The sequence below is a fragment of the Pseudogymnoascus destructans genome (genome assembly GCF_001641265.1).
Source record: "Pseudogymnoascus destructans isolate 20631-21 unplaced genomic scaffold scaffold_4, whole genome shotgun sequence".
NCBI classification, from domain to species: Eukaryota; Fungi; Ascomycota; class Leotiomycetes; order Thelebolales; family Thelebolaceae; genus Pseudogymnoascus; species Pseudogymnoascus destructans.
Window position 1 is genome coordinate 1830524 of NW_020167523.1, and position 14570 is coordinate 1845093.

A 14570-nucleotide genomic window follows, 5' to 3' on the forward strand; every position below is an offset into this window, starting at 1 on the left:
CTCGACAATACAAGAATCGTCAAGGTCATCGTGACAAGCTTGCAGATATGATGGACGTCGTTGATATGACTGAGGAGCAAGTCGAAGAAGAGTATGAGGCACAACGACAACGGATGTGCAATTCTATCGAGTTACAATATATCAGCGATGAAGAAGAACCACGATCAAATACACATATCCGAGAGACATATTCAAAGGTACAATATCCTCGTTTAATCCTCAGCGGCCACAGCAACAGCAAGACTTATCACAAGCTGCACATGAAGAACGACAAATGCGCTACCAACAAGGTGAAGAAAGAGATAGGGCTGACCGTCTTAACGAGACCTTATACGACATCCCAGATGACGATATCCCAGATAATGAAGATATAAGAGAAGATGGTAATAATGAGGAGCCTATACTTCCAACTATTCATGACGATGAAGATAAGGATATGCCGTCCTCGCCACCAACGCCTATCCAACACCCTCGGAAGACTGGAAGAGATCTACTTGATATCTTTCAAGCTACTCGTCAAGACCCTATAAATACTTTAGGTATTAGTAGGTCTGGCCGGCCTCATCAAGCAAGGTGGAAAGATGTTCTTGAGCATATATAATATAGTGTTCTGATAATCTTCTGATAATCGTGGTACTTAGATAGAGGAATATACGTGATTCGTTCTCACAGCTTATTAGAGATGGTAGAGTGATGCTGATAAATGTAATACTTTAAGTTAACTTACAACTGTAACCATAAAACAGTATTAATCGTATGAGGGACTGTTCACGTAATGCATATATCTTACACGTGACAGCCGAGTACTCACTGGGTTTTTACAGAGTAACTGAGTATTGGCCTCACTCACCGAGTCGAGTGAAAGGTTCAGCTACTCACCCAGCTGAGTAACCCACTGAGTGAGTGAGCCGAGTATTGGGCGAGTAGTGCGCAGCCTAGGCTCCACCTGCCCCTACCACTCGACAAATCCGAAATAACTCTCTCACTTAAACTCGTATCAGAAATCGGAGGTAGCCATTCTGTTCCGCTTGTAAACCTCTGTCAATGGTGGTGTCGAACGATAAATTCCGCCCGCTCCTGCAGAACATGTGACTCTTCTCATACCTAGCCCCCCACCACCCTTTGCCACCCATCGGAATCTGGAATACCTCGGCCATTTCAAGCCGTATCAAAAATCGGAAGACGTCATTTGATTCCCCTCGTAATTCTCCTTCAATGACGATATCGAACTTTATATTCTACCCATCGCTGCAGAAGCTATCGCCACTCACGTGCCATGCCCATACTGCACCCTTGCCACCCGGCGGAATCTGGGATATCTCCATCGTTTCAAACCGCATCGTAAATCGGAAGACGCCATTTTGTTCCCCTTGTAAATTTCTTTCAATTACGATATCGAACGTTTGATCTTGCCTCTCAGCTCTGCATTTATACCACTTCCCGTTCTATGCCCTCTTCTTCTTGCCACCCATCGAAATCCATTATAACACGATCATTTCAAGTCGTATGAAAAATCGGAGGACGCCATTCGATTCCGCTTGCAAATCTCCCTTAATAACAATACTGAACGTTTGGTTTCGTCTGTTGTTGTAAAAGTTATTAGCCTCTGAAAACTATGCTCAGCCCCCCCCTGCCACTTACCGCCTGAGAAGATCCGCCATAACTTGTTCGTTTCAACTCATATCAACAATCAGAGTATGCCATTTTGTTCGTCTTGCAACGTTGTCCAATTTCCCCTATCGAACGATAGATTTGATCCATCGCTGGAGGCGTTATTAGCCTTCATAAACTATACTCAGCCAGTCCCTCAGCCACCAAGCACCTGACGAAATCCGAAATAACTAACCCATTTTTTCTCGTATCAAAAAAAGGAGTACGCCATTTTGTTCCCCTTGCAATCCTCTTTCAATAACGTTATCGAACGTTAAGTTCAGCGCACTGCTGCACAAGTTATACCACGTCTCATATGTAACCACCCCCCTTGGCCTTCCTACCCACTGCCACCCGTCTAAATCCGGAATATCTTCACCAGTTGAACTCGGATCAAAACTTGGGATACGCCATTCGATTCCCCTTGTAAATATCTTCCATTGACGATACCGAACGTTAAGTTTCAGACGTCGCTGCAAAAGTTGGAATCCTTCTCACATGTTACCATGGGGCCCCATTTCCTGGGCCCGGCCCAACAAATCCGAAATAACTCACTCGTTTCAAGTCGTATCAAAAATCGTAAGAGGCCATTCGATTTCTCTTGCAAATCTCTTCCAATGACGATATCGAACGTGAAGTTTCCGCCGTAGCTGCAAAGGTTATAATCCCTCAGAGTAGGTGCTCCACCACCCCTACTGTCCCCCCAGCGAAATCTGCAATATCTCACCCGTCTCAACTCGTATCACAAATCGGAGTACGCCATTTGATTCGTCTTGCAAATCACTTTTATTAACGCTATCGAACGCACCATCTGCATGCCGCGTCAGGATATTACAATCCATCCTATAACATGCTCCCCCAATCACCCCTCCCATGCATCGCCCGACCAAAACCGGAATATCTCCACCATCGAAAGTCCGATCAACAATCGGAGTACGTCAATTTGTTCCCCTTGCAAAGCTGCACAGGAAACGTCAGCGAACGTTCCACTCGATTGCGAGACCGTCAACCTACCGTCCCTGCAAGAACGTGAGTCCGGAAATGGACCAGGAGACAAGCCCTCTACTCCTCCTCACCTGGCTGCCAGTTGCTCTGCTTCGTGAAGAAGACGCACGAGTACCGCGTGCCCTCGAAGGGCGCGATCCAGTGCTCGAGGACTGCAGAGCGGAACAGGACAACATCCCCTGGCTGGAAGGGAATCCTATAGCCAAGGGCTGGCAGGCACAGCTCCCCTCCCTCAAACTCTCCAAAGCAGGCCATCGCGACCCAGCCATCGAGCACATCATGGTTGTCCTTGTGAGGCCCAACCTGGGCGTTTATCAGGATCGCGAGGCAGTGCCAGCAGCTCCTGTTGCTGAACTTGAAGACCTCCAGCTCAGGCGTGGCTGCACACTCGCCAAGGTAGTTCTGCCTGTACTGCTGGTAGGCCCTGGGATCGATCTCCTGGAAGAGCCTGCCTATGGTCTGCGCGAGGGGGGCCATGGTCTTGTAGAGGGCCAGCGTGGCCCCGAAGCCCGCTCCAGTCCTGCGCATGTCTGAGCAGAGGGTGGGAGGCGTGTGTGGCTGTCCTGTGGCATGCCACAGCCCAAGGTGGTAGACTCCCCACTTCTTCCCCTCGTGCTCAGCCTTCCTGGCCTGCTCCATCTCGTGCCTCTCGTCACTGCTGGGCTTTGGGGGTGGCGCGAGTGTCGTGTACTTCTCAATGGCATCAACCATGAGGCGGCAGAGGTCCTTGTTCCTGTCTGGGAGGCTCAGCCCCCCCCTCATGTAGACGAGGAGCTGCTCTGGGTCCTCGTCTGCAGAGTGGAAGACGGTGACAGGCTGGACGTCGAGGCCATCCTTCCCACCATCCTTGGGGATGCCCTGGAGCAGCGTGAGGTGCTTGCTGAGCTCGAGGCCCTCCTCCAGTGTGGTGGTGACCCTGGGGTTGGGTGGCGTGATGAGGTTGGTCCAGGCGAGATCTGTGGTGATGACCTGGGCATTGCCGCGGAACTTGGCCTTCCAGTTATGGGAGAACTCCCTCCTCTCCTTCCACTCATATGGCGAGTGGGCTGTGTGGTGCTGGTGGCGCTTCTGGATGGAGGGTATCGGTGGCATGGTGTCGCGAGCTCAGGTCTTGATGGTACCTCACTATAAGATGGTATAGTCTAGGATCCCCAAAGGCAGATGACACAGGATGGTGCGCCCCTCTGACACTCGAGACTGAGCTGTGTGCTGGCGTGAAGAAAGTGTGGAAGAATGTTGGGTGGTTGTTGCGCGAGCTCAAGTTTTGATGGTACCTCACTATAAGATGGTATAGTCTAGGATCCCCAAAGACAGATGACACAAGATGGTGTGCCCCTCTGCCACTCGAAACTGAGCTGTGTGCTGGTGTGAAGAAAGTGTGAAGAAATGTTGGGTGGTTGCCGCGAGAGAAGGAAAAATGTGTAGAGGACTAAGTTTGGACTTGACGGTAGAAGTTCTGATATAGACTGAGACGAGCCACGCTCGCTAGCTGCGTGGCAACTCACATGACTGACCACCCCATCAAAATTGGGTTGAAAAAAAAAACGTCGAGATCTGAGGCCGGGAGGAGCATGGCTGCGTTCGTCTGGGCGAGGGCTACGCAGTTACATGGAAAAGGGGATGGGTTCGATGGCATCTCGGTAAGGAAATGGTGATCTCGGTTAAAAAACGCCCCATCTTCGAACCCTGGCCGGAGAGGCCACGGCAGTCGTGTGGACATGGGAGCTGCCTGTTGGGCTTCGTCCTTGCCAGTCTCACCTGGGTACGTAATTATAAGATAATCGTCTGAGTATCAGAGCGAGAGTGTTGCCTCGAAATATTCCAAAGGCTAGTCTGGCATTCGAGCTAGGAGGGTCTATAAACGCTCCCGATCAACTGGGGGTGGTGCGGAGGGGGCAGCCCATGTCCTAAACATAGCAACGATCCATGTTCGGGAGTGTCACAACCAAACGCGGTTAGGCGAAAACCTTAAAAAGATGTCAACCCTACATCTCGAGTTCGACGTTTAATATACAGCTTATATTGCTGTAATTAGATTATCCGTATTAGTGGCATGTGTGATCATCAGTAATTTGATGCAGTTCACAGCTCGTCGAAGAGTGTGATTATTATAATCCGTTCCAATTTATTTAAATTTCAGAGAATAATATTTCTCAACTCATGACATAATTAATATGGCTCTATGCTACAGTCTATATTATACATACATGGCGCTATCAGTCGAACGCCCATTCACTAGTTTAATATGCCTCGAACTCGAGCAGTGCTGCTGCTGCGATCTTTACCCCCCAGATGCCCTTCCCACCTGCGAACTCGGCCATCTGCCCACACCATGAAAGGAACACGTCCACGTCGTTGAACGCCCCTGCCACCCCTGCCGTCGCCGCCTGCTCACCGAACCTCTCCTGCAGCCACTGTTCGCCCCCGGTCTTGTGGAACACACCATAGCAGAGCGGCATCACGATGTCTGCATACTTGCACTGCTCGAGGCCGCTGGCTGGGTCTGCACGTTGACAGACCGACTGTGGGTTGTAGCACCAGTAGCATGCCGCGAACGCTGAGATCCATGGTCCGCAGCCCTGCCCCTTTCTTCTGGCCTGGTCGCGCGCCCTGAAGAAGTCGAACCGCTGGTGGCACTTGGTGAACTGGTGGTCCCAAGGCTCCCCGAGCCCCCGACAGAGCAGGCACGTCCCCTTCACGGCGAGGAGGTCCTCCTTGTAACGGCTGATCTCGAGGTACACCAAACGCCGCTTCTCGTGAATGGCTGCACTCCCAGTGTGCGGCATCGCCTCTGTGGCATCGTCACGGGGCACATGTGATGGGCTGGGGCCACTGCTGCAGACATCGCACGCCACATCATCTCTCACCCCATCGCACTCCCGAAGCTCAGACGCCTCGTCGAGGTGCGCACTCAGACACGTGCGCCTGCACTCCCGGCCTTCGAGGTAGTGGTGGAGTGCCCTCGTCTCGACATCCATACCGGCATTGCCCGCCTGCGACTGCCACTTGTGCAGCAGGAGCACGGCTGAGTATGCCTCTGTCCCATCGCGCCCGGCCCGGCCAGACTCCTGCGCAAAGTCGACGAGGGAGCGTGGCTCATCCAGGTGCATGACGAGCCGGATGTGCGAGTAGTCGAAGCCAGCACTGAGGGCTGATGTCGCCACAATGTATGGCAGCTCTGGGGTCATGAGCCATGTCCTGAGCAGCTCCTGCTTCTCCTCTGCCGTGCCGGCCATCGCGGTGTAGACTGGGCAGCGGAGCAGGCTGCCCAGGTCCTGCGCATCCTCCCGTGTCTGCACGTAGAGAATGATCTTGTCTCGGGTCTGGTCGAGCAGCCCGCTCGCCTGCCACGCGTCCCTGGCTCTCCGCGCACCCTCCTCCAGCAGGCTCCCCCGCCCTGTGGCCCGCTGCACGAGGTACGAGAGGTTCCGCCTGTTCGTCGAGGCCCGCACGACCTTTGGCTTCACGAGGTTGTTCTGCCTCTCGAACGCGGCCTGCAGCGTTGGCGGCAGTGTGGCCGTCAGGTAGACGAACTGCGTGCGCACGCTGCGGATGAGGGCGAGGTCGGCCATGGCCTGACGGTACTCGGACGCCGTGATTGTGAGGTGCGCCTCGTCTATCACGATGCGGCCGAGCTGCTGTGTCGCAGCCAGCCTGTGTGCATACGCCCGGAACTGAGACGTGCTTGCAGCCTCGACCGTGACAAACACCAGCGATGCATCTCGCTCCTCGCCAGGGGCCCACACGAGGTGGTCTATCCCGAGCTCCTGCACACGCCGCAGCAGGTCACCACGCAGAGACACGAGCGGAAGCACGAGGATTGTCACGCCTGCATCAGGCAGGACGCAGGGCAGCATGAACAGCAGGCTCTTCCCCTCGCCGGTGCCTAGGATGACGACGACCTGCTCCGTCCACGACATGACGGTCGTCATCGCCCGCTCCTGTGCGGCCGACTTCCACTGCAGCTTGTCGTCATTGTACAGCCCCCTCACGCCCTTCAGCAGGGCTGCAGCGGACCACCTCTTGCGCGGCCGGTGCACGCCCACGGCAATCCTCTTCAGCATCCGTGGCCTGTCTGGCTCTGCCTCCTCTGCCGCCTCGCGCTTCCTCTTCCCTGCTGCTGCGACTGCATCCCCAAGTACTGTGTCGAGATCCCACAGCTCCCTCCACAGGGACGACGCGCGCAGGTTCCGACGGATGAGGCCGTCCCACACGTTCCCAAAGTTCGCGTTCAGCTGGTTCGCGTAGCTGCGGTTCATCACCCGCGTGCTGTGGTTCCGCTGCCTCGTCATGGTCCGGATGTCGTCGTCAATCTCCTCTGCGTCCTCCTCGTCGTCGTTGGCCCCGACGCCTTCGAAGCACGCAAGGTCTTTGCCTGCAAACTTGGTCTCCACAATGTTGACCGTCATCTGGCGCCAGTTGGCGATATGCAGCCGTGGCACCTTGGCCCGCACGCACGCCCGCTCCATGCACCGCGTCAGCCGGTTGTCGGCCCACACGGCCCCGTCCTTCCACCACAGGTACGCGGACATGATTGCGCGTGGGGAGGACTGGCGCAGGAAGGCCTGGCGGAGCGGCACGACATAGACCAGGTAGTCCAGCAGGAGGTCTCCGATGGTGGCCGGCAGGAAGCGGATGTTGTCCTTGAACTTGCCCGTCTGCTGCTGGCCCTTGTGGTAGGTCGTGTGCAGCATCACGAGCCCGTGCTTGAGGTAGACGCTGCGTCTCCACTGCGTGTTGCGCCAGGTGAGGGAGAACAGCTCGCTCTCACGCAGCGGCTGGCCCGAGGCCATGTGGATGAGGACGAGGAGCCGCTTGAGGAACTCGTCAGCGACAGCCTCGTACTGGTCGATGGCCTTCTGTCGTCACACGACTCTCGCATCAGCCCCTCCATCCTCATCAGTGGTGTCGAGGAGTGATGCTCGGAGTGACTGCGACTCCTGTCTAACGTTGCGCAGTGAGCCCGCGAACGGCTTCAGCAGTGCCACGTTCTCCCGGTGCTCGCCAAAGTACCAGCCGAAGTTGTCGGCATCGAGGTTGTCCTTAAGCGCCCAAGCGTGCATCCGTGGCAGGCCTGTTGCGCCAAACATGAGCTCATCGTGCAGCAGCTGCTGCGCCTGCCTGAACTCTGACAGCAGCAGCTGCTGCACCTCGTCCATGTTCAGGTCGACGTCCCTGTAGGTGAGGATCTGCTCGTCCTCGTCCCAATGTGCCTGGTGCGAGCCCACACCCTCCTTCGACACTGCGAACAGCAGCAGGCGCCAGCCCAGTATCTCGCCCATGGGCGTCTCCGTGTCTGGCCGCAGGTACTGCTCGCAGATGGTGTTGATGTGCTCGAGCGTGCTGCCGGCGCCCGACCTCTCGAGGTATGCGGCCGTGCTGAAGACGAGCAGCTGCACGGCCCAGATCAGGCCGGACAGGCAGCTGTTGAAGTTGCCCGGCTCCTTCCACGAGTTGGTGCGCGGCTTGACGCTGAGCATCGCGCAGAAGCTGAGGAGAGGCGAGCTGAAGCGGTCGCCGCCGAACTCGTGGCAGACGAGGGCCATGCAGAGGGACCGGAGGCCGTCGTTCAGGGCTGGGCGGTCTCCGTCAGCGGTGCACTGCAGGGCTGCCTCCCAAGCCGCTGTCTGCTCGTCCGTCAGCCGGATCCAGTCCTCGGGGCACCTGCCCTGGTCCGCACTCCCGTCTCCCGTTGCAGCAGGCGTAGGTGGCGTGAAGTGGCTGCCGCAGTATGCCACGCGGTAGCAGTACGTCATGAACTGCTTCCAGTACCCAAAGTTCGTGCGCAGTGTGGAGGGCTCCTTCTTGGGGTCGAAGCCACGTGCCCTGCCTGCCCTGTAGCTGGCTGACGCCGATGATGATGATGCAGGCGCTTCGCGGAAGCGGCTCAGTGCGAGCTGCCTCGGCCATGTCAGCATGCAGTCCGGCCCGTCGAAGCACCAGCCGTGTGCCTCGGCGAGGATCTCGTCCATGACCTCGAGCATCAGCAACAGCTCGGGCTCTCCCTCATCTGCGCTCTTTGGCAGCGTGTAGGAGGCATGCATCTCGTCCTTCTGCAGGCCCCGCACGTGGTTTGCGATGCCCGTCCGCCCCAGCCATGGGACCACGGCCGAGCGGTGGCTGTCGAAGCCGTGCACCCTGTTGGCCTCCGTCTTGATGTCCTCTGCGACCATGTTCGCGTCCTCCTCGGCCAGCTCGAAGAAGTCCTGCTCCTGCGGCTCGAGGGCAATGGCAGCAGTAGCTGCGTCCCCTTCCGCCCTGCCGTCGTCTGTAACCGCGAAGTACCGGACGTGCTGGGTCTCAGCGAAGAAGGTCTGGACAGTGCACCTTCGCCACGACCTGCCCTCGGCCTGCCTGGCCGGCTTCTGCCCGTGCTCCTTGGACACGTGCACCCTGATAGCTGGCTCCGACCGCGTAAGGCTCAGGCTCTGGCCGTTGACATCGCAGATGGCGCACACGAATGCCGCGTGGCATCGCAGTCCTGGAATGGGTGCGCAGGGCTGATGCGGCAGCTCGACCTCGCCCGGCAGCCGGAGCTCATATGTCGCGAAGAGGTCGAGCTGCGCTCGCAACTGAGAACCCTTCAGTAGGTGTGGTGGCTGCCTGAGGTGCCTCTCCTGGCTAGCGCGCGTGGGCGGGAGGCCGGTCTGGCACTTGGTGCAGAGCAGCACGCCGTGCGCCCGGAGGTAAGGGAACCTGGCAGTAGCTGCCATCACGTACGTCCGATGCTGGGACTTTGGCTGGGTAACAGAATTACTCTACTAAAGAAATACAGAGGTGCGCGCGCGCATGGGGACCAGAAAGGGGGGGGGGGTTTCCCCAATTTGCGAAGGAATATTTGCGAAGGAATGGCCCATGCGCGCCTGCGTGACAGGGATCATTTGCGTGGGGATTCCCAATTTGCGCCAGAGATACGGCCAGTTCTTGAGGTAGGTGAGAGGTAGTGAGGTAGTAAGGTAGAGAGGTATTAAGTAGCAACACTCTATAGCAACACTCTATAGCAACACCCTATAGCGAGACTCTATAGCAACACTCTGTAGTAACACTCTGTAGCAACACTCTATAGCAACACATTCGTAACACCTACTAGTCTACTCTACTTTAGAGGATGGGTACACAGCTCCTGCTCTCCTGCTCTTAGAAAGCAGAGAGTGCAGTTCCTTATAGTAGGTGCACACTTTCGTTAGTGCCTGCTCTCTACTCTCCTGCTCTTAGCTCTCTACTGCTTATAGCTCTCTACTACTCTACTAACTGCCTTATAACCCTATAACCCCCTCCCTCTACTCCCTCTCTAAATCTAGAGGCCTTATAGTATAATGGTAGCATCCCTAGTTCTAAACTAGGGGGTTATGGGTTTAACCCCCATTAAGGCCTCTAGGCTGATTTAGGATTAGTTAGGGTTAGGATTAACTTAAATAAACCCTGCTTTACTACCCTTACTTTTTAGTCTTGTTTAACACTCTTTACTACTACTCTTTCTTACCTAAGGTCTTAGCCTGCTACCATTTAAGTAGTAATGAATGTAAGAGCTCTATCTTAGCATGTTATAGTATAGAGGAACTAGAACAGCTGACTTGAATATGCAGCTCTGTTAACCTTAATCTAGCCACCCTCTCCTCTCTCTCCCTTCCTTAATTTACATTGGTAGTATTATAAGGGGGGTAGAGTGGCTCCTTATATACCTCCTTACTAACTACTCACAAAGGAGCTCTAAGAGGACCTTAACACCCAGGATGCCCTCAGTGTCTAAGTCCTTCAAGAAGACCTTTGTGAAGAAGATAGGGAGGAAGGAGTTGTAGTGCTTAGGGGTCGAGGTAATGGCAAACCTCTCCTTGATCCCTAACTCCTCTTGCTTATGCCAAAACAAGCTTATGACCCTCGTGACAAACTTAAGGTTGTAGCAAGCAAGGACCCCCCTTTGCTCCCTCTTTATTGTACTACAGATTGTAGTAGGGAGGAAGCAAGAGAAGCAACAGCTATCATCCTTTAATAGCATCTTCTTCCTATCTTTAATAGAGCAGGCAATAGGCCACTCAGCCTTGTTAATCTCCTTACTTAAGGGACACTCAAAGGTAATATGGCCTAGGGGCTTCTGTAGTAGGGAACAGTAGATGCAAGAAGAAGAGAGCTCCTTAATCCTTGCCTTAAACTCCTCCCTATTCCGCTCTACGTACATGCTAGAAGACTTTATAGCACTTATAGTAGAGGAGAAGGTCTGCTGCCTACTAAGGCAGCATGAGCAAGGCTCCTCCTCCTTAGAGCACTTGTCTATGAAGGTGTTGTCTAGGAAGGAGGCAATGACCCTCCTCTTACACACGCCCTCTCTAAGATACTTTCTAAGAGTAGAGCGGTCTAGAGAGTCGCTAGCCCTGTCCTCCTCCTCACCCTTGCTATAGAAGAACATAGATGCAGACTTCTTGCCATCCCTCCCGCCCCTACCACTCCCTTGCAGGAAGCTAAGGAAGGAGTATGAGGAGTCCTTGTACACGACAAGCCTTATGCTAGAGTAGTCTAGCCCCTCCTCTAGGGCACTAGAACTTACTAGCACTCTACTATAAAGGCTATCCTCTTGCAAGAAGTCCTGAAGGACCTCCTCCTTCCCCTTCAAAGAGGAGTAGTAGACAGGACAGCTTATAGCATCACCCATCTCCACTATAGAGGAGATGGTAGGACAGAAGATGAGGATCTTATCACTTAAGCCCCTTAGCTTAAGCCTATAAGACTCAACATAAGACCTCACCTCCTCTACATGATCCTCCTTGCTTAGGGAGGAGTAGACCCTCGTGTTGTAAGAGATGTCCCCTCTACTTGTAGGGGCCCTTATGACACTAAGAGACTCTAGCTTTAGGGTCTCCTTAAGCTCAACCTCATAAGAGAAGGGTAGGGTCCCTGTGAGAAAGACGAACTGTGCAGGGAGGAGGAGGATCTCTACAAACCTATACATTATAGATCTGTAGTTTGAAGAGGACAGTAGTAGGTGACACTCGTCCACTACAATCCTGTCTAGCCTGCCATCCTCTATGAGGCTCTGTAGGTAGAAGACAAAGTCCTCACTTACTATGCTCTCTATAGAGACGAGGGTAAGGTTGCTGTCCTTACTGCCTCGCCCCTTTTGCCCCCCCTCATAGATGGAGCATGGGACATTAAACGCCCCTGCCCTCCTCATGATGTCCTGCTTTAACCCTACTAAGGGTAGGATAATGATGGAGACGTTTGAGGTGACTAGAGAAGAAGTGAGGAGATAGCTTAGCGACTTCCCACTATTTGTAGGGAGTATAGCAAGGACATAAGGGACCTTGAGGACGATTGCCTTTACTAGGAGCTCTTGCTCTCTCACCTTAAATGATGCTAAGTGTAAGGATGCCTCCTTACACGGGGTACCCTCGGACCCGTAAGACAACGCGGAATAGGCGACATAGTAGTATAGCAGCATAGATGTTCTAGGGTCGGGGTCGATTCGGGCGGCAGACGGGAGTGGATCTACCGGTACGCTAAGGCCTAGCCGAGTCGGACCCCATTTAGGTACATAAGGGGTAGGAAGCTATAAGCTCCCCTTTCATCTTTTTTGTATCCTTCGTAGTAGACCTATAGGATAGAATACAGCATCACCTCCGACTCGCACTCCCATATGCACCTACGGAGAGCCGTATTCCCTGTGTCCTTACATTATACAAAAAAGATCACGCTTGCCGGGGACGGCCGTACCTAAATAATATCCCACAACCGGAACGACTCAGGAGAACTGTCGAAACACCACCGACCGCGACTCGGTGACATTTCGAAGTAGAGACCTGATGACTCCAAATAGCCGTGACCCCAGAGAACTCACGGACAGCCAGTGGATCAGGGTTTGATCCTGCAGAGCAAGCTGGTAAAGTCGCCGACGCGTTGGCGCCGAATAGGATACGAGATCCTAAAGAACCCCCTCAAGCACAGAGGCAATTGTGAACAAGAGTGTTGATAGCTACGAGCTACCGGAAGTCAAACTCTTCCGTATCGACTGCGACTCGATACACCCCCGAATCAAGATGTCGCGCAAGACGACACAAAACCCACCACCCGACAATGACGGTCAACCGCTACGAATGACAACTAGGCAAACCGCCACAGCGGGCATGACCGCAGGGCCATCCGAAAGCCCCCCGGATCGCATAGCGAACCTCGAGAACGAGATGCGGGAGCTCAAGGCGATGGTAGCCAGCCTCGTAGCTAGCCAGACCCGAATACCGTCTACGCCACCACCGGCTGCCGACGCCCCAGTGCGCACCATTGAGGCCGACGAAGACGAACAGCCTGCACCGACAATGCGAAACACGCCCGGCACTGTTCGACTGCCACCTGTCGACAATGCGCGCTCTCCTTCAATCCCGGGTCTACCCCGACAGTACACCGTGGACCCTCCGAACCGTTACAAGAAATCCACCATCTCTGAGAAGATTACGCCGCTCAGCGATGGGATAGAACATACCTTTATGCAATGGAGCGCGTCCATTCGGGACCGACTTGTAGTCAATGAGGACCACTACCCTACCGACGTCTCGAGAAGAGCGTTGATATGGGGAACTACGACCGGCCTGGCAAAGAAATATCTGGAACCCCAATACCTATCGGATATGCATGGCTTCCAGAGCGCAGACGTCGGTGGCCACATACGTCCCTTGCGGCACTAAAGACTCGCTCAACTCCAGACTCAGCAGCAGGAATACAAAGTATATCACGAGCCATTGCTGATAGACCAGGAAATTGCTCTTCCTTTTGTTGCCAAAATAGCAATATCTTTGTGTAGATATGTGCTATACAAGTTAGAATAAGATTATCAGAAGATTACCAGAAACTTACGAGCATCAAGATAGGGATCAGCCTCATTCACATATTCCTCTCGCTGGCCCCGAGTCCCATTTAATGTCTGACTTTGCTGCAATACTAAGGCTAATGGATCCATATCTGCATCTCGTAATCCTGATTGACTCGCAACTCGCACTGTAGAGTACTGCTCTTTATAAAGAGTCCTAAACTGTTGTTCAAACTCTGTCTCCCAATTTCGTATTGAAAAGTCAAGCTTGCAAACCTTTTTGTTAAAGTGTGAGAGCTTCACACTAGGATTTAAGATACTAGCAAATGCGAAGATAGATCCAGTATTTGTGTATAGCTTGTTATAATACTTCCTAATCTTTTTCTCTGCAGCATCGATTGCTAAAGTCATCTTTGCTGCCCATGGATATGTCTTATGCCGTAGCCGGTGCCGAGTTCCTTCAAGCGTTGATAAGAGTTTTTGATATACTCCAAGTGTATAGCAGACAGTAGGTCCGGCTGACGATCCAATGTTTGTTGTAAAGAAGTTGAATGGCCTTGTAAGATCAATGATGTATTCGATGTGCTTCCATTCTAGCTCGCTAAGTCTGAACATGTGAGCACCATGATCGCCTCGAGTATATTGATTGATTGTTGACTTGAGTTGCTGTGCTCGCAGAAGCACAGTGTATTAGATAGTATTATACGGCCCGTATACGGGTTCATTTTTGTAACCAGTGCGTATACGATACGGGTTCAACTCAATACGCACTGGCACTGGTTAATACGATACGGAGCCCGTATACTGGCCGTATACGGGCCGTATTAACCACGTGACACAATGAAAAATGATCTGAAGTATATAACTTACTTCAATGAGGGCTTGTAGTATAGAAAGTAGTGCATTGGGCTATCTAGTATATTCTAAAAGCAGCACTTGATCTACATATTGTAGAACTGGGAGAGAAGCTCCTCGGATTCCTTGGTTGGGGACAACAGCAACAATCTGTCGTCAGATGGGAGGATCCACTTGTACTCAGCTGGCTCAGTCTCTTCTCTCAACACCTCCCAGGCCCGAAAGGCGCCAAGTGCATCAGAATCCAACTGAAAGCCATAGAACTCAG

The 14570-nt window shown here is 53.4% G+C and overlaps 2 protein-coding genes and 1 non-coding gene across 3 annotated transcripts; 1 reads left to right on the forward strand and 2 right to left on the reverse strand.

Annotated features, from left to right (window-relative positions):
• Window positions 1–1190: 1190 nt before the first annotated feature.
• VC83_09603 (uncharacterized protein) lies at window positions 1191–3790 on the reverse strand. The gene is made up of 3 exons (XM_024473016.1): window positions 2665–3790; window positions 1642–2610; window positions 1191–1581 (listed from the first exon to the last, which is right to left on the reverse strand). The coding sequence occupies exon 1, from the start codon at window positions 3745–3747 to the stop codon at window positions 2713–2715; it is 1035 nt and encodes a 344-aa protein (XP_024328784.1). The 5' UTR covers window positions 3748–3790; the 3' UTR covers window positions 1191–1581; window positions 1642–2610; window positions 2665–2712.
• A 6166-nt stretch (window positions 3791–9956) lies between these two features.
• VC83_02274 lies at window positions 9957–10029 on the forward strand (the record flags this gene model as incomplete). Its single annotated transcript has 1 exon — window positions 9957–10029. It is a non-coding gene; the product is annotated as a tRNA-OTHER (tRNA).
• A 319-nt stretch (window positions 10030–10348) lies between these two features.
• Window positions 10349–11599, reverse strand: VC83_02275 (uncharacterized protein; the record flags this gene model as incomplete). The annotated part of the gene is made up of 1 exon (XM_024465941.1): window positions 10349–11599. One exon carries the CDS (start codon window positions 11597–11599, stop codon window positions 10349–10351), a length of 1251 nt encoding a protein of 416 aa, XP_024326884.1.
• Between the last annotated feature and the right edge of the window lie 2971 nt (window positions 11600–14570).